The 19,183-nt window shown below is 26.4% G+C and overlaps 3 protein-coding genes across 3 annotated transcripts; 1 reads left to right on the forward strand and 2 right to left on the reverse strand.

Annotated features, from left to right (window-relative positions):
- Nucleotides 1–5,085, reverse strand: LOC113548171 (pleckstrin homology domain-containing family G member 1-like). Its single transcript, XM_026948907.1, has 8 exons — nucleotides 4,960–5,085; nucleotides 3,927–4,021; nucleotides 3,065–3,181; nucleotides 2,817–2,967; nucleotides 1,182–1,361; nucleotides 870–1,025; nucleotides 719–814; nucleotides 1–138 (listed from the first exon to the last, which is right to left on the reverse strand). The coding sequence occupies exons 1-8, from the start codon at nucleotides 5,065–5,067 to the stop codon at nucleotides 1–3; spliced, it is 1,041 nt and encodes a 346-aa protein (XP_026804708.1). The 5' UTR covers nucleotides 5,068–5,085.
- Nucleotides 5,086–6,880: 1,795 nt separating this feature from the next.
- Nucleotides 6,881–11,345, forward strand: LOC113560726 (putative ATPase N2B). The gene is made up of 8 exons (XM_026966775.1): nucleotides 6,881–7,018; nucleotides 7,204–7,558; nucleotides 7,935–8,096; nucleotides 8,172–8,413; nucleotides 9,098–9,266; nucleotides 9,329–9,469; nucleotides 9,525–9,644; nucleotides 10,195–11,345. Exons 2-8 carry the CDS (start codon nucleotides 7,250–7,252, stop codon nucleotides 10,315–10,317), a joined length of 1,266 nt encoding a protein of 421 aa, XP_026822576.1. The 5' UTR covers nucleotides 6,881–7,018; nucleotides 7,204–7,249; the 3' UTR covers nucleotides 10,318–11,345.
- A 647-nt stretch (nucleotides 11,346–11,992) lies between these two features.
- LOC113561155 (protein LSM12 homolog A-like) lies at nucleotides 11,993–15,921 on the reverse strand. Its single transcript, XM_026967414.1, has 5 exons — nucleotides 15,287–15,921; nucleotides 13,380–13,513; nucleotides 13,200–13,309; nucleotides 12,987–13,122; nucleotides 11,993–12,431 (listed from the first exon to the last, which is right to left on the reverse strand). Exons 1-5 carry the CDS (start codon nucleotides 15,435–15,437, stop codon nucleotides 12,327–12,329), a joined length of 636 nt encoding a protein of 211 aa, XP_026823215.1. The 5' UTR covers nucleotides 15,438–15,921; the 3' UTR covers nucleotides 11,993–12,326.
- Nucleotides 15,922–19,183: the final 3,262 nt, after the last annotated feature.

Below are 19,183 nucleotides of genomic sequence, written 5' to 3' on the forward strand. Positions count from 1 at the left end.
TTAATTATTAAATAACTGTGGTATGTAGAAATATTTGGCCATTAATTCAGTAAAGCTAATGTTTGAGAGCTCTGAAGTATCATTTTTAATATTGTTTAACATTTTAATCCAAAATATCTTTTCTTCTGCTAAAGTCGCCTGTGGAATAATTAAGTAATGCACTTTAACAAATATATGTATATTAAGTAATATTTTATACTCCGATACTTGTATGATGTTCACTGATTAAAATTACAAATACTTAAACAAGTTTTTTTAATATTTTATAAGTAATACAAAACCACATAGCTACCTAACATATTAAACAAAGTATTTAATATACAAATAATTATGATTTTCAAAATCCATATTTATAAGATATTATGAGGCACACAATTTACTAGTCTAGTATAATAACTAATAATTTTAATATTGACATAGATTATATTTTTATTTTTAATCAAATAATATGTAATAAAAGTATTACAGTTAATAACTAATATTTAAATTTATAAAAATCCATATAAGTATTTAAATTATTTTATTATCAGTGAAACCGACAATAGTTATCCAAAAAATTAAGATTTCATCTTTAAAAATAAACATTATAATAACTTTTATTAGGGAATTAAAATATATACCTATCGTAGATAAAACTAAAACTAAATAAATCCTGATCAGTTTTTTAAATAATTAATTTAATTTATCGAAGATAAAATAAATATGATAATAAATTTACTTGCAATGTAAACGAATGTTTGGATCCCGCGTTAGATACCAAACGAAAACTTAGTGGATTTCCTTTCACGTGTTCAATCACAGTGATGTTCCTACTCTAAAAAATAAAAAATTAAAAGTTTAACATAATGACATAGCTAGGAAAAACTTACCTTTATATGAGTTTTGTATTCCAACAGTCCACATTTTTGTTCTTTGACAATCAATAACATATTGTTTAATATAATCACATGGAGTTTCTTCTTCGTTCCCGCGATCATTAAATCGCCTTCGGCGTGTAATTCAAAACAATTGTTTGATATATCGACCTGTAAAGAACAATGCATTTTTACAGTTGATTTAAATTGTATTTTAATTTTGTATTATTAAACTTAACGAAACACGAATTATTATTATAATAAATAATTATTATTTGAATATAATGAAAATCTACTATGCTGTAGAGTGCAAAAGGTGGTTATTACATTTGTCTTATCCTTCAAATTCAAATGTTTAATCATTAATCGTATATCCTTAATACGACCTTCTTTTTCATATTTATTTTTCGTCTCATCAATAACTTTAGCTAAAATAACCATTTTGTCATGAGCTTTTACGACTAAAGAATGATCAGTTTCGTTATATGAAGTATATGCTGCTAATTTCTGTGAAAAAAATAAATGCTATATTTAAAATATTTCAATTAGATATATCTACCTAACAATTTATTATTTACATATTATAAATTTAATTAGTTTAATTTTAACTCCAAAAAAAAAAAAAAAAAACGAAGAACACTTATATGTAGTTCGAAAGTATAATTTGAGTCAAGTATACCTCAACACGTTATCATTAAGTATTGATAAATTAAAAAATAGTGTAATATTTTTTAAGTTTCTATGATTATTACAAAATAACAGAAACCGTTAAATATCGTTATTATAAGTTTAAATATCAAATATCATCAAAATTTAACTAACTTCAATCACTCAAAAAAATCTATACGTCTTTATACTGAGCTTTTTTGATTTATAATAAAAAAAATGTATGTAGAATTTTCGTAAAATTTTTTCAATTTAGTACATTGAATTTTTTAACTTAATCTTTATTTAAAATTTTACCAAAACCTAAAAATTTAAAGTTGAAGCATTTTTACTGCTGCTCTATAAATCAACGTCAGACACAAATAAAAAATTAAGAATGTAAATAATTTATTTTAGGCCAGAGTCTTACTTTCAATTTATTTTTAAATTTGAAACAACCGAAAACGTTAAACCATACATTTTCATAACTTTAAACGAGTATCGTAGTTCGTGATTCCAAGAAAACTCAAGAAATAATAATAAGATATAGATATTAAGTGTACATATTATTTTTAGTCGAGACTTATATAGACATATTAAAAATATGTTTAATACATCGAGATGAGTTTACATCATTGTCATTATTTGGCTGAAATTTATATGGATACCTAAGTGAAATATATTTTCCTTTTCATTTTTAAAAACTCAAGACACTAAGCAGACATAATTTCGTTTTAACTTATGTAGATAAAATGTATCTTGAACATGTATTAATACAGATAACGTTCTTAACTTTAAATTTATATTTAAATTTAACAATAAAAGTAATTAAAATAATATTATTATAGCAAATTTTATTCTTGAAACTACATAATATAATATTAAAAATATAGTCCCAAATAATAAAATTACAAAATAAATAAAATTAATACAAAAACGCAGACTTTAATTAAGTACATAATATATGTACATTTTCCAATAAATTCTACATCACTAACACTACTACACTAAACTTTATAAAGGAGCACGTACCATAATGTCACTTACCTACTTAATTATATTTTTTTGTGTAACATTAGTATATTTATAAGTGCAAATAAGGGTGGCTGGGGGACTTAGCCTTTCCCTAAAATTGACATAGCCTTTTTTTACAGGTTTTGTTTTGACATAAAGCATTATAAGAGTATATAGTATAGACCTGAGCTTCAGCGTTCAGCCCCCCCCCCCGAATATCAAACACCAATTACGCATATGAATATATTACTTAAAAAAATTATCTATTTACCTTCTTTTTACAGATAAATTTCAACATAATACCTTAAGTAATAAATGATATCTTAAAATACGCTGTACAGGCAATACTAAATAAGATCCAAGTGGAAGGCGATGTCCTAATTCTTTTTGCCTTTGATATATGATATTGATTGACAGTCGACTTTGCATCATTTTTGATATCATGGCATCAGAACTAAATATTAATAATAACATCATTACCTATTTTATTGTTTATTGTTTTAACCAGTATTATTTTTTTATAATAAATTATTTTAACTATTGTAACTTACTTTTGAAAATTAATGCAGTATGTTGAGTAAATAATAAACTTAAGATGATTATTTAAAAAACAGTGAGCAATTTGTGGTACGCTATTATTGGCCAATGCTAATTCATTTAAAAATATTCTGTAATCAAAGAACAAATATTTAAATTTTAAACAGTGTAATTACTATTTTAATTTAATAAATTATTTCTAGTAGAGTAATAGGTAACAAAATTCTTAGAAAAATATTCTACTTCATAAAATAAATCAAAATGTACTACGTCATTTAAATAAGTGAAAACTAAAAAAAAACGATAATGATTTAGACAATATTATTTTCCTAAAAAATATTGTATTGTTGTATAATAGTGATTTCAAATCATACAAAAAACAATATTTTCAAAAACACTAATAAATACTGATCGAGTTAATAAATTGTAGTCCTAAAATAATTACCCTATTTATGTTGCTCCGACCCTTTCTGGTCCACCACAACTGACCTAGCAATTTCTAGCTTATATTGTGGCTTATGTTTATTTATACATTATAATAATTATACGAATAGTGTCTATACTCTATGTACCGATTTTGTGAGATTAACTATTTAACACTAGTTTTTTTTTTATTACAATTCGTTATAAAAATGCCCATTCAGGATCAACCGACCTATGTCGGGCTATATATATATATATTAAGATTAAAGTTATAGCAGGCCAGCAATACGTATAATTCCGTATAAAATGTAATATTCTTACTATTTCCTCTAAATCAATAACATTTTTTCATATTAAAGTTATATATTAGTGACGACACACACAATCCCACTAAAACTTTAAATCTACAACTATTATAGAATGAAAAATTAGTATATTTTTGTACTTAATTACCTTGAAAATTCATAAATTTCCGTGATATTTCCAAATAATTGATTGCAATGTTCTTTTGACAATATTTCTTTATGCTTCCAATATTCCAAATACTCCTAATACATTATTTTGAATTTTTATATTTATTTCAATCATTTTTTTTTAAATTACAATTATTATATCTATTACAATAGGCGATAACTAATAATTTAAAGTTTAGATGAATGTATTGCGCTACAAAGTACGTCAGGATATACCTCTCCATGGCTCTATCACTGCGTAACTCATCTGAACTTATACTAGGATTTGGAACGATTATAGTTTATTTTTTGAACTGACATAAAATCTAGCAGATAGCTATTAATTAATGTAATATAATTACAATAAATGATCTGTTATTACAAATTTAAGCTAATATTTATTATTACTATTATTAAAAAATATGAAATTATAAGTATTTATTTTTCTAATTTCGCTAGTTTTATTTTTAATATAATTTTTTTTTTTTTTTTGATAGATACCAATCAAATTTATTGATTATTTAAATTTTTAAGTTTTTTTTGGATTGCTTGGGTTGATTCTTAAGCGACAAAGAAACTATTGTAAACAAAATCAGATACGAAAGACTTCGACCTTAATCTATTAAAAAAAATATATTTTTGAATTTTTTCCAAATATGATTTTTTCCGACAATTTTACGTACATATAAATTTAAAGTATGACGAAATATGCAAGAATATACAAATTTAAATTCAGTATTTAGTTTCATCATTTCATAAAACAAATTTATAATTAACCTAGAATAATCTACGACCATTACAAAAAAAGATACAAATGTAAGTCCCGAACCCTATTAATAACATATTTAGTAGAAGAATTTAATTAAATTAAAATGTGAAATACTTATACTCTTATAGTCCTTGTCCCTATGAGTCTCATAAAAAAAAATTATGATATCTCTATTATTCTAGTATATATCGCAATGAGTAAATCCTTACGGAACACTATATTTAAATCTATGCGAACTACGATGATTAATAGGCAATACACTTACCTCTACTATTTCTTTCAAATGATTTACATATGATTCTTCGGTTTCCAAAATCTCAGTTATCACCAAATTTTTTTTATTAATTATACTATTGCGATAATTGTCATCCATTATGCTTAACAGCACTAACACATATACGAGTAAGTAAATTACTGTTCTCATACAGTACCACCGCCAGTATTATATCTTTGGAAAATAATATTATTAAAATATGCATGCAAAAGGCAAATAATTATGTATTTTCAATATTACGTCATTGTTTATTTCCATTAATAAATATTTTACAATTTTAATGAGTAATAAATTTAGAAATCATACAAGTTTTTACCTATACAACATTGTTATAACAATCATAGAAAAAATAATCTAGTTAACCTCCTATATAAATCATTCCGTGTAATTTTTTATGTCAATAATTAAAAAGTAAAATCAATTAAAAGTACGGCATGACATCGCACCACTATTTAATACTTAACCTTATTTAATTATTTGTTCAGAGAAGGGAAAAATATACCTATATGGTTCTGTTTCAACATGAAAAATCACATTTATTTATCTTAATACCCGGTACCTAGTATCTATCATAGGTACCTATATAACTATAAAAATCCTGTTCCTACATCCATAAAAGTTTTTCATCAATCTATTTTATCGAAAAGTGATGTAATTATTTATTTAGATGTTATTATTATTAATTGACCGTATTAAATATTTTTTACGGGACACAGTATAACCACTCTATTTTCGAGGTGGGACACTATATTTACCACTTTTTTTTAGGTAGTAAATACTCTGTTGATTTAAAAATAATAAATTGGGACTTAATTTGCCAAATCCGGTCTCAAAGTCAGTAATTTATGATCATTGACCATAACATGATCCGTACACACTACAACAGTGGCAGTGACATTTTATTATCTTACACTGAGGCGAAGTAAATAGTGTCCTGCTGATGAGACTACATAAGAATAAGAAACCCATGAGGTTCACTAGATATTCTTACTTTGATAATATGTAAATTCACTATAATATTAAACTACAAAGAAGTTAATGCATTCTTCAGAATGTAGAATTTACAATGTTATTCGTTTATAAAACGGAGATAATGAATGAAAGTGTAACATCCTTTTAAGAGGACGTCATACCAGCGTATGTGTTGGCTCCATGTGCGTAACTAAGATTTAATAGTTACAGGGATTAGATTCCTAGAAAACCAAAGTTAAAAATAATTTGAAGTCTAATTGAAGCTAAAAAAAGGTTTATAGGGGGCTAAATACAAATACAGGGGGCTAAGCCCCCCTAGTTACACCAATGGTTGGCTCCGTATTACTAACATATAACATACCATTATGGCAATATTATATAAGTTCAGCAGTTCCAGTTTTGTGTTGATATTAAAATATGTATTAGAGTGAATTGACTTATTATCAAAGTTGTGGGTAAAAACATTATCTGTGTATTATCGTTGGCTATTTATAATACTTTAACTTTAAATTAATTGTGACTGTTGTGAACATTATTATTAAATTTTAATATTTTTACTTACTCATAACTCACTTCAAAATTAAAATAGGTATTCTAAAAAGCTAAAGAGAGAACACGGATAATTGCCTTACCTTTAAGTTTGATAATAGGTTAACTCACTCTAATATTTAAGTTAGTAACACAAATCTGAACCTAAATATTGGAATGCTAATACTTAATATGTTATACAGAGTACAGACGCTAATAAGACGGGAGCACGGAGAATCGGAGACAACGCATGCGGATATAACGTACCTGATATGACTGATACCTGTGACGTATTTGAGCGCCATTTTTTGATAATAATAGTTTAAAAATACTATACAATTATTTACATAATATGATAATACTTTCTATATTATACCGATTACTGATTAGTGATAAGCGATTAGTGATTACTAAATAGCTAGTAGAATTTATGAATGTTTTCCGTAATAAATATTATTTACTGAATACTGAATATTCATGAGTAATGAATGTTATTCATTAAAGATACATCTTTCATAATGGCTTCATCCATCATCGTTAAGTTTTAAAGGTAAAACATCAAAATTTGTGGCTTTACGCCAATAACTTAAAAAGAATGTATTCTTATACACATACTTAATGTATATTTCGTCATCATAAGAAATAGTACATTTTGTAATACATTACAGTATATTATATTGTTTTTGAAATGTGTCAATATTAAAAATTTAGTAATTGTTAGTACTAATTTTACAGAATAGAATCAGTTGTTATAACTACTTATACAATTTAATCTACAATCATGAAAACATCACGATTAAATGTACAAATTCGTACAATTTACACTAACATTCGTTTGCTAACAAAACCATCCGAACTCTATGATCAACGGGTGAGTGATGGTCAATTAATCAATGATGATCATCAACGTAAAATCGTTAAACAGCTAGATGAAGTGTATACATCATTGAAAGATTATTCGCCACCATCACAAAATGTAATTTCAAAATTGTTTAGTGGACTGAAAGAACCTTTAAATGGTGTTTACATGCATGGATCAGTTGGATGTGGTAAAACCATGTTAATGGATTTATTTTTTTCCTGTTGCGAAGTAAATATTATATTTTTTTTAACTATTGATATTGGTACTAATATATTTATATATTTGACTACAAAATTAAAATAAAATAATATAAAGTATGTATAACAATTTTGATAAGTATATGTTTTAATTAGAATCAATTTTTAATTTATTATTTATTTAATATAACTGTTTTTAAACTTCACAATTTTTCTTAATTTTTAATTTTTTCTTGATAAATAATTAAGTATATTATATTAAATTGTTTATACATAAAAAAAAATAATTGCAAAAAAGCTTACAAACTTAAGTATACAATTACTACCCAACACAAACACTAATAATTATTAATTGGTAATTGTCCAACATTCAATTTTATTATTTTCCAAATTTTCCAATTTTACAGGTTGAAAAAAAACGAAGAGTTCATTTTGATGAGTTTATGTTGGACATTCATAATAGAGTTCATAATTTAAGATTGAGCACTAAAAACAATTTTGATGCAATTCCAATGGTTGCTGATACAATATTAGAACAATCATGGTTACTTTGTTTTGATGAATTTCAGGTATTTAAAAAAAAAAAATTTCTTTCTTAAATCTTATACTTCTAATAATTGTAGGACTATCATGAATTTTGCTAGGTGACTGACATAGCAAATGCAATGATATTAAAACGACTTTTTACTGAGCTTTTTGATAAAGGTATGGTTATGGTAGCAACCAGCAATCGTAAACCAGATGATCTATATAAGAATGGACTACAAAGGTTTTTATTTTTACCATTCATACCAGTATTGAAGCAACATTCTATAGTAGTAAATTTGGATTCTGGTATTGATTATAGAGTTATAAGAGCAAAAAGTGGATACAAATCATATTTTGTGTGAGTAGGTATAGATTATAAACATTAATTTTATAATAACATAAACTTGAGGTAGGTACTATTACACTATCAATGTGTTCCATTGTTCCTTGGGTTCACACTCAGAATTGTTTTTGTTATTCGTTAAATTAAATAATATTGTGTACCATAGTCAATATAGGTAAAATTATTTAAAAAGTTATTAATAAACACATTCATTATTTCATTGACCATAGTAAAGTAATAATATTCGTATTGACACTGCAATGGTACCTCAGCTTATAACTTTATACAGAGTGATTCTTTTATCATAAAACACTCGTTATTTCAAAAAATATTCATGTTTTTTAAAACATTTTTTTTACATAGTTTAAAGTTGTTAAAAAACAATTTATTTCTTAAAAAATTATATTTTTAAATATTTTTTTACTTTTTGAATGACAACATAGTTTTCATATTCTAAAACAGAATAATTTTCTGAGTATTTGTATACATAAAAATTGAATTTAGGGCGAGTAGTTTATGAGTTATAAGTATTTAAAGTTTAGATGTGCGGAGTTGAGTGGTACGGGGTTACCCCATAAAATGTTTGTCCACTACTCTGCTTGTAAAGACTCAACCTGTTTACAAAAAAAATATAGTTTTATGATACTTAATTAACAATTTTTTGTTATTTACAGTAAAATTTCTATTTATTTTGCATAGGCGAAATGTTGATACCATAAAAGATTTTGAAAACTCCATTAAAAGATTTACAAACAGTGAAAATGATACTGTTAGACCAAGAACATTAATTATAATGCAAAGGAATCTTGTATTCCAAAGAGTATGTGGACAAATCTTGGATGCTTCTTTTGAAGAACTATGTGATAGAGTAAATATTATATTTTACTTAATATACATTATGAATTTATAGTATAAATGCTTTTATTTCAGCCTTTAGGTGCTGTGGATTACCTATATTTAGCTCAAATGTTTCATACAATAGCTATTAGAGATGTTCCTCAATTGGATTTAGATTCATTATCACCATTAAGACGTTTTATTACTCTGATTGATACACTTTATGACAATAAGGTAATCTTATAGATTTAATTTATCAACAATAAGTAATATAAAATATTTTTTTTAGATATTTGTTCTAATATATGCAGATAAACCAGTAAAAGAATTATTTGTAGCTAAAAAAACAGGTGGATTAGATGATGACCAAAAAGTCCTTATGGACGATTTAAATTTACAACCCGAATCGGTAAAGTACTCGAACATTTTATCAGTTTCTAATATTAAATTATAAATACCATAGCAGCTACAATTTCAACTAATATCAGTTTTTACATAAATATTTTTTTTAAGTGAAATATTTACAACTCTTAAGATATTTAAATAGCTTACTAAATTGAAAATTTTATGATATTAGTTTATTATTATTATTCTCATAAATATGATCAAAAAGTATCATAGTATTGTAAAAAATAAACATTTAAAATAAAATAAAAAAACTATCAATTTGTTAATTAAGCTTCAGTGATAAATAATTTATTTTCTGTATTAGCCTTAATGTTATAACCAAGTATGTTGTTTCCATCCTACTTATTACATAGCAAATTTTATCTAAGGGCTTAGTGCACCGTCTAGACTTTAAAAAATATGATTTAATTTGGGTTTTTTTTTCAATACATGGCGGATTTTATTATTAAAACCATTGATTATAACATTAAGCAGTATTCGTTAAATTTTTTTTTCAAGTAAAATGTGTTAATATCTTTAGAAAAAAAAACAATGTATTGACTTTTTTTTAGACCAATGCTAAAGCCAATGTATTTACTGGTGATGAAGAAATATTTGCATTTGATCGAACAGTATCGAGGCTCATAGAAATGCAATCAATTGACTATTGGAAAAATAACCGTTCAAAAGTATAATCCTAATAAAGTCGGTATAATATTATTAATTGGTTACCATTTTTATAATTCTGTTAAAAAAATGTTGTTATTTATTTACTTGTTTAGTTAGAATTATTTTTCTAATAAATATTATTATACATAATATGATTAATAATTAAGAACAAACTCAACTATTTAGTTATAGGTGTTTTAGTATTTTGAATAGCATATAATTATTATAATTAAGTGTTTATTAGATAAAATGTATTTAATTTCTACTATGAAATCATATCATATCTTAATGCAATACAACCAGGCATGTATACAGGGCCGGTCAAACCCTTCCCCTCCCTAAATAATTTCGAATAACGAGGAAAAAATTACAGCACAATTTTTATTGCCAAATTTTTTAAACCTCCCTGAAATTATTTTTTGTATACGTGCCTGAATGCAACTATAAGTATTAACTACATATGAAAAAATATTAAAAATATTAAATGTACAATTGTATACTTTAAAAATATTCAAATTGTACATTAAAAATATTTTAAGGAAAAACATTTATGCTTTCTATTTTAAAAAAAAAAAAGAGCACCGAATAACTTAAATTAATAATTATTACTGTCATATTTAGTTAGGTGTATTATTATTTTAGCTTTCTTTCCCACTTTTAAACATAAGTAATTTTCAAATCCTCCAGATAGGTTTAATGTATGCAGCATAATATATTATGTAAAATACCATTTATTAAAAATATTTTCTTTATTTTATAAAGAAACCTATAAAATATCATCAGAATACTTAATTAACAAAAAATTAATTAACCAGTAGACCTATTATTTTTGTAAACTACATAATATAGCATGTCATCACTAGTAATGAAGTCTGGTAGTGAGTATGATTGTAGCATTTTTCATTACAACTGCATTTGATTAAACCTAGTTACAATCGATAATAAACTTCTATAGTCATAATATCTTTATAAATGTTCATATATTAAATCTTACATTTAATAAGTTATTAAATAAAATACAATTTAAAACAAAAAATTGTTGTTTTTTTTTTTTGTTCTTAAATAAGACATTATTTGTTTTGTAGTTAATTTTATTAACTCGACTAGTGGCACATGAAGACAAAAAACGAGTAGATTCTTATTTCCCACTTCCTTCTGCTAGCATATGTTATTAGTCGTCAAATCCAAATTAAAATAATGCTTATAATCAACCATAAAAAAGAAACGAAATAACCATGTAGGTATATCCATTATTTTGAGTTTTTTGTTGAGTTGCAAAAATACTTTCATACAATATATACATTAAGTAGACAAAATGTGATATTTTAGTATTACATATACCACGGTCAAATAGTAAATAACAAATGTTGACACGTCTTTACACATCAACACACAATAATTTAAAAAAAAAATGGATTAGATTAATATATAAACCAGTTATCTAATACATACATTTAACAATAATTAATCTCATGTCCCATCAAAGCAATTTCAAAAAATTAGAGAATTTTTATCTCATTATTGATTTTTAACAATGAGGTACTAACAGATTTTATTAACTTTTATTGTTGTATAGACTTTATATGATGAGAATAGCATCAGCCATCTATATAATATAGCTTACATTTAAATTGTAGATTTTGAATTCCTGAACTTGCCTAATATCAATAATGTAGTGTTAAATAAATTTTACAAATAATATAGATGACTCAATTCTTTTATTTTTAGTTGTAAACATATTTTTTGCATGAAATAATACATTTTAAATAAAAAAATATAAAATAAAAAAGAATAATGTATTTCCAAGTTGTAAGAGTTTTCAGAATCCAAGAGTTAAGGTTTTTAGTTTAATTTGAAATCAAATATTGATTCATATTTAAGACAGAAAAAAAAAGTTATCCACAATAGAAATTAGATGAGTGTTGCTGATAAATGTAAAATTAATATATCTACTTGGGTTCCTCTCTTTAGTTATACTTGATTTAATAAATTATAATAATTTTATTTCAACTTCCTTAATTACAGCATAACTTCATTATGGCTGTGGCGTGACCGCAGCAGCAGCAGTTGGCTTGCTCCGATGGGTTGTTGGTGTGGATGAAACTTGTTGAGAAGCTGTATCTTTAACAAATTTTTCCACCTTAAACATTTTTAAAACCATCAAATAAATTACAATTATTATTTTAATTAAATTGATACAAAAAGTGAAATTCAATATAAATGTTGCATTTAGTAGCACATTTATTTAATAAAATAAAGAATTTAAAATTGGGTACTATATTTTGTCTAGCCAATTGTCACAAACAAAAACTGTCATTTAGGTTAATTAAAATTTAATTATCAAGTGATTTGATCAAATAAGTTGAAAATTGGTTGCCACTTGATATTACCCATTTAGTCATAAATGAGACAGAACATATAGATCATATAATTTACCCAATTATTAAATTCATTTTGGATTTATAATTAAAAATAAATGTTATCGCAACACAAAAAAATTTTTTTTTTAAACTAATATTTTCAAATAGATATAAATAATAATACTAAAACATTTTTAGTAAATTAAAATAATATACTAACTAAGATATGAAATTAAGCTAATCAAAATAACAAACAATTGTTTTTTCTTCAACTTTTTTTTAAATAAATTATAAAAAAAAGTATTATCATCAATAACACTTCAAAGTTTACTTACAATATTCTTTATGTACAAAATAGCTTTGTCCTCTTGGTTTCCAGTGCCTTTGACATTATCAGCCTTGTAGGGTGGGCTAATTATCACATGATCATATACAACAATATTCTGCCCTTGCCAAGTTACTTCTGGAATTCTAAGTATAAAATAGGCATATATTATTTATTTATTCCTCTTCGGGGATAATCTAATCATTTAATATTAATAGTTTACGTTTTAGTTATAGTCAAATACAATTTTTGTGCCTCGGGAGAAACATTGGCAGACATAGCTGATATTTGACGTTTCTTATCTTGTATTTGAGTTTTTATCCTATTATTTAACTGTAATAAATTATAAGATATATTATTAAATATTCAAATATCTTATTATGTGGAGGGAATAATAACATACTCTATTTAAATTTAACGAAGGCAAAGGTGGTGGATTGAAACTGGACTCCTTTTTGACTTGTACATCTTTGGCAAACGCTAAGTTCACTATGTTGATATTGTTTAACATTGGGTTATTATTAGTTGATGGACATTCTGATAATTTATATTAAGGAAATAAACAATTATACATTATTTTGATAATTAGTAAATTATTGTTATAATTACATAATATGTAGAAATTAAACTAAGTAATTGTATTTTAAATATAAGGTAGTATTATAACAAGTTATTTCTAAATTATTAAAAGGGGTTCTATAAATTTAGTATCAATTGTATTTTACAAAAAATGGTACTGGTCTAATAGATGCCAAGAAAGTATTCTCCTGCCTCTTGTATTTTTTATGATCTAATCGTTTATTATAGAATGTATATACTGAGTTTATCAAACTGTATGAATTGATTTTATTTCCTAAATCTAATGTGTATTCAATAAATAAATATTTGTTAAAAAAAAATAAGGGACAACAAATAAAATACAATTAGTATCTATAATTTGGTATGTTACTGAAGTGAAAATTAATCGATTACCTGACAACTTTAATATGTACCTATTTAAGTGTTTTATCCATAAAAATATCTACTTACATAAATTAAATTTTAATTTCAAAATTTAGTAAATATAGTATTCGTAATAAGTGTGCTTATTTATTAGTAGTAGTTTCTAAAATAATTAAAACGTTGGCATATCAAGAATACAATATGTATTTACCAACTAGTAGTAATATTAGAAGTATAATGGAAGCATTTTTTTTTGATACAGTACAAATGATACATGCAAAAAAATGTGACATTAGTGTTATGTATTGGCGTCCAAGTGAGTTTGTTACCAAAAAAATAATACGCCAAACATATCTGAGAATAGAGTGAATTCTCTTATCGAACATCACAATGTATCAGTATTGTCAAGGGTTACCAAAATCCTGTTCAGGGGTAGTTGATGTCTATAATTTAGTAAAATGACAGTGGTATCATACAGTATAGTAGGAGGGCAATAAAATAGCAAGGGTTCAGTGGCGGGTTTAAGTGGGTGGCTATGGGGGCATTAGCCCCCCCGAGACTAAGAAATTTTTTTTTTCTAAGGCAAGTATTATGATTTATCAATAATAATTATAAAATATCGTCTTAAAAGAATAAGATGGTTATTTATTAATTGAATGCTCTGAATGGCTCTGACACACAGCGCGGTCTCTGTAAAATTATATATAATTGCCCACCTTAATCCGCGTACAGCTAAGTAAATTCTTGAATCTCAATAATTAGCCCACTCCTTAGCGAGTGATAAAACCCGCCCCTGCAAGGGTATAGTAAACTGCGTCTACAGTAGTATGAAAAGGACACAAAATTCACAAGCATGGCAATTTGAAATTTCAACTACATAACATACATTTACAGAAAAAATTTGAAGAAATTATCAAAGAAAATGTTTTAAGTTTATAATTTTTATTGTAATAATAACTAATAAAAAAGTAGGTTGTATAAATTGTTAAAATATCATTAATCCAATTTTTCAATCGGTAAATTAGGAGCTTTTCATCAAGTTAGTGGCTATTTATAAGGAATTCTTATATCACTAGGGGAGCAACTAACGACCCTGAACAGATTAGTCAGATACACAGCAGCCATTTAAAAAGAAGGAAACCCCACAGTGGCGATGGCACATGCAAATTCTAGACGATCGTCGAATTAGTGATCGTGTCTCAGACAGCTCATGCGGTTCCTCCACAACGGGTGACCGGTGTTCTGATAACGCCGACGATCCCGCACGCACCAAACCCACCATAACGAATCACCTAACTCAGTTAAACCAAATATTTTCTACTAAGCGTGCAAACTACCGGTGGTAGTTGTGTTTTCGGAAAAGGATACTCAATATTAGCATTTTCGTGGTAGGCTCGAACCCGAGAACCTCGCCCTCGATCTCCTCGTCGAAGCAGTTGGTGCACATGACGACGCTACCGATGGAGAAACACTCGTTGACACCGGCCATTTTGTGTTTCCCATAAAAGTTTATCGCCATCTAACGCTTGACAAACGGGCGAGGGCACCGGACGCACCGATTCCGGAACTGACCGGGACGACGGACAGCAACGGCGCGCGCGACTTATCGCACACGATGACGATGCGTATGCGGACGGCCTACGGACGTGCCGTGGACCGTGGTCGTAAGTAAATAATATTATTAAGAATTTAACTTTCGCAGTTTCGCGTTCGAGTGAATGAGTGATAGCGATTGCCGATTAGCGACGGCTCGGTGTGTGTGTGTGTGTGTGTATTGCGTTACGTAAGTGTGCGTATGCCGTGTGGTAGACACGAGACGGTGCGACCAACGCTGATACGAAACGCTTGCGTAGTTTACCGGAAATTAATTTTCGTCTCCGGCTAAAAATAGTCTACGAATATCGTCCGTACTCTGAACACTTAACGTACGATACAATGATAATGATAAAAAAAAAAAAATACTGCACTCACGGCAATAATGCCGTGTGTCTTGAGACCTGAATCTGAATGTTCGTGCGTACGTGCCGTGTCGTCCGTGAGCGCGCGTGCGTGTATACGATGCGATGAGTTTGTGCGCCTGCGCAACGTTATCGGTACCGGTACGTTTTGACCATAGTCTTACTCTATGGTTTTGACTATCCTTGGAGAATGGTTGGGCGGAGAGGAGAGTGTTGAGCAAACGCAGTGGCGAATATTGATAACAGGCCGCCGTGCCTTTGGATGGCACTGATGGCAGACGTCATACACTCACTTTTACGATTGACGTCTAAGCCCTGAGGACAATTTTATTACACATAAATTGACATCAACGATTTTCTACCGTGAAGTTATAAACGTTTTAATAAAATTTTCATAATTTTATTCGTTAATCGTTAATCCTCTCCTTAATTGGTACTATATAATATATTTTTTTTCCTATTACTTTTCAGTCGTGCGTGAGATGTACTGTTGCAGTGCCGTGAAAACACTGAAAACTACAGGGGCATTAGGGCAATGCCTCTGTGACTGTCTAACACTGGGTTGGTGGTTGAGAAGGATGCTTAGACTTCAGTTTGTTTTTTAATTTTGACTACTATCTGAAATTCGGTTTAATAATAAATACATTTCTTTGTCAACACTCCTCATCGTATTAGTTGTAAATAATTATTTTAAACAATAATGATGTTTGTAGATAAATATTAAATTCATAATAACGATTATTTAAGTGTATAATTAAATATTATATTATTGCTAATATGGATTAGTATCAAGTAATTCAGTATTAATACTAATATGACATATAGGTACTATTTCTCAATTAATATAGAGCGGGGCATTTAAACAGCAAAGATAAATTATAAAATAAAAAAATAAAAAACGTATACAAATAAATTATTATTTATTATAATGAAATACATAACTTGCCATTTATTTTTTTAATTTTAATTAAATGAATTACGTCCTCAAGATGATAGACATCTCTTCTCGAGCATTCTTTTAAAATTTTCATATATTATTAGTTCAATATTATTTTAACTTTAAATTACTATCAAAAAATTTTGATACTTTATTTTGAAGATTTGAGCACACTAGTACATCGCACAAAAATACACATTGAATATTAAAATACGGCAATAATATAAAAGTAAAATTCAAAAGCGCAAGTACCTATAGAGCTTAAAACAATAAATATAACTATTAATTATAGGTACACATGGTGCATTTAGTATTATTTATTAATTTATTATCAACGTTAAAAATAGCTTCAAAGACCCAAGTATAAATATTAATAGTACTCATTTTTAAAATAAGTACTAATAACTTTTTTTACGAGTTCTTAGAATGATAATTAATAAAATTAACTATCAGTAGGTACTCTATTTATTATATTGTTATTTCGTTTTCTTAAAACATTTTCTTTTAACACAGAATATAAAATGTTAATAATTAAACGACTATACGATAAAATTTGCCTATACATTAAGGTTATTATAGTGTATTCTATTCAATTAAACATAAATAGTGCATATAGGATATAAGTCGTATATTACGACTATACATTTATTAAGACTAAATTAGTGTATATAATTTAGCTGTTAATTTATGACAAAACGATTCTATAATCGTACATTCGCATGTTTAGTGTTAGCACCTACTTAACCCATGTCCCATATATTAGATATTGTTTATACTTTAACTTTATTTATTACGACTAGTTTGTAGTTTTATATTTTTCAGTACTTATGAAAAAAAAAAAATACAAATACAAAATACTCAGTAGGTTTATCATTATTTCGTTTCTTGAAGAAACTTTCTTTTTATTTTTATTTTTTACGTTTCAGGTTATAAAGCATTTTTTGACAATATGTTAATTATATTATATATATATTATATACGTACCTATACATGCTATAGATATTCTGATACGTATATATAGTAGACAGTAGTGACGTACTTAATAGCTAATACACTCATGGCTACCTTATGTCCAGACTCCAGAGAAGAAGCTTATTGTGCTGGATTGCAATTAAGTAACCGTCAAACATCTCGTTAAATGTCGTCAAATAGCAACTTTTAAAAGTTAAAATAACATCTCTGAATTCCTTTCTCAACTATGACCAAATTACCCATTTATGGCCCTTACTCTATTTAATTTTCACAAATAATGTAGGAAAATTTTACTAGTATTTTCAATTGCCACTGTTGGCAGATAACTTAAAACTTTTCTTAGTTGTTATCCGCAATTATAATGACACTAACGATTGCTATTCTTATTAATTTGGTGACATTAAGAGAACACTAATTATATCGGTATCAAACACTATATGGCCAATTTTGACACCACAAAGTACAAATTTTTTTTTCATTTGTATCATTCTATAGAGTATAGGTATATGGCAATACATATATAATAACTAGATTTATTTAAAAATTTTAAATAAATTGCAAAAGAGTGTAAAATGATATCATTTTAGGATTTTTTTTATCAGTTGAAAAAATACCAAATTTTTGTTTTAAATCTAATATCAAACTACCTATAGGTATATAACTACCTACAACGACCTATTTAATTTTTTTATTATAACTTATATGAAATATATAATCTGTAATTATAGTTACAATAATAAGTATGTGAGAGGAGAAAAAAATGTACATACATGGCATGGAACCTTGAGAAGAGTATAGATACCCAGTGGTAACACTCAAACGCGATAGAACATAATATTTTGAAATTATATCATTACGAATTACGACATCACCCATTACCTAGCTATAACACGACTGGGGAACTGGAGAATCATCCGTTGATGACACTTTTTGGCTTGAGAAATATATATTTTTAAATAAAATTGTGTAAAATATATATACCTACAAATTTAAATCGGTTATTTGTATTTACTGAATTGGTAATTTGTATTTATAATAGTACCTATAATATCAGCATAGATACTATCTACTATTACATAACCATGATTGAATTTATAAATACATATTGTTCCCCCAAATATATAATGGATAATAACTAATAATTCAGGAACATTTTTTTCTTTATTGAAGCATAATATTGAGAAAAACAAGTTTACTTCATTTGTTGTACCATTTAAGAGTGATGAGGATGCTATAGCTTCTTTTTTTCAAATAAAAATCAACCTTTTTAATCATAAATTAAAAATTAATTAAATTAAGTTAATTTTATACTTAAATAATACTAATAAAACTTATAATCGATATTCTAGGTAGGCGCCACACGTCCAAATTGGTTCCCGATAAAGACTTACGAAAAAG

Source organism: Rhopalosiphum maidis, chromosome 4 (assembly GCF_003676215.2).
Source record: "Rhopalosiphum maidis isolate BTI-1 chromosome 4, ASM367621v3, whole genome shotgun sequence".
Taxonomy (NCBI): Eukaryota; Metazoa; Arthropoda; class Insecta; order Hemiptera; family Aphididae; genus Rhopalosiphum; species Rhopalosiphum maidis.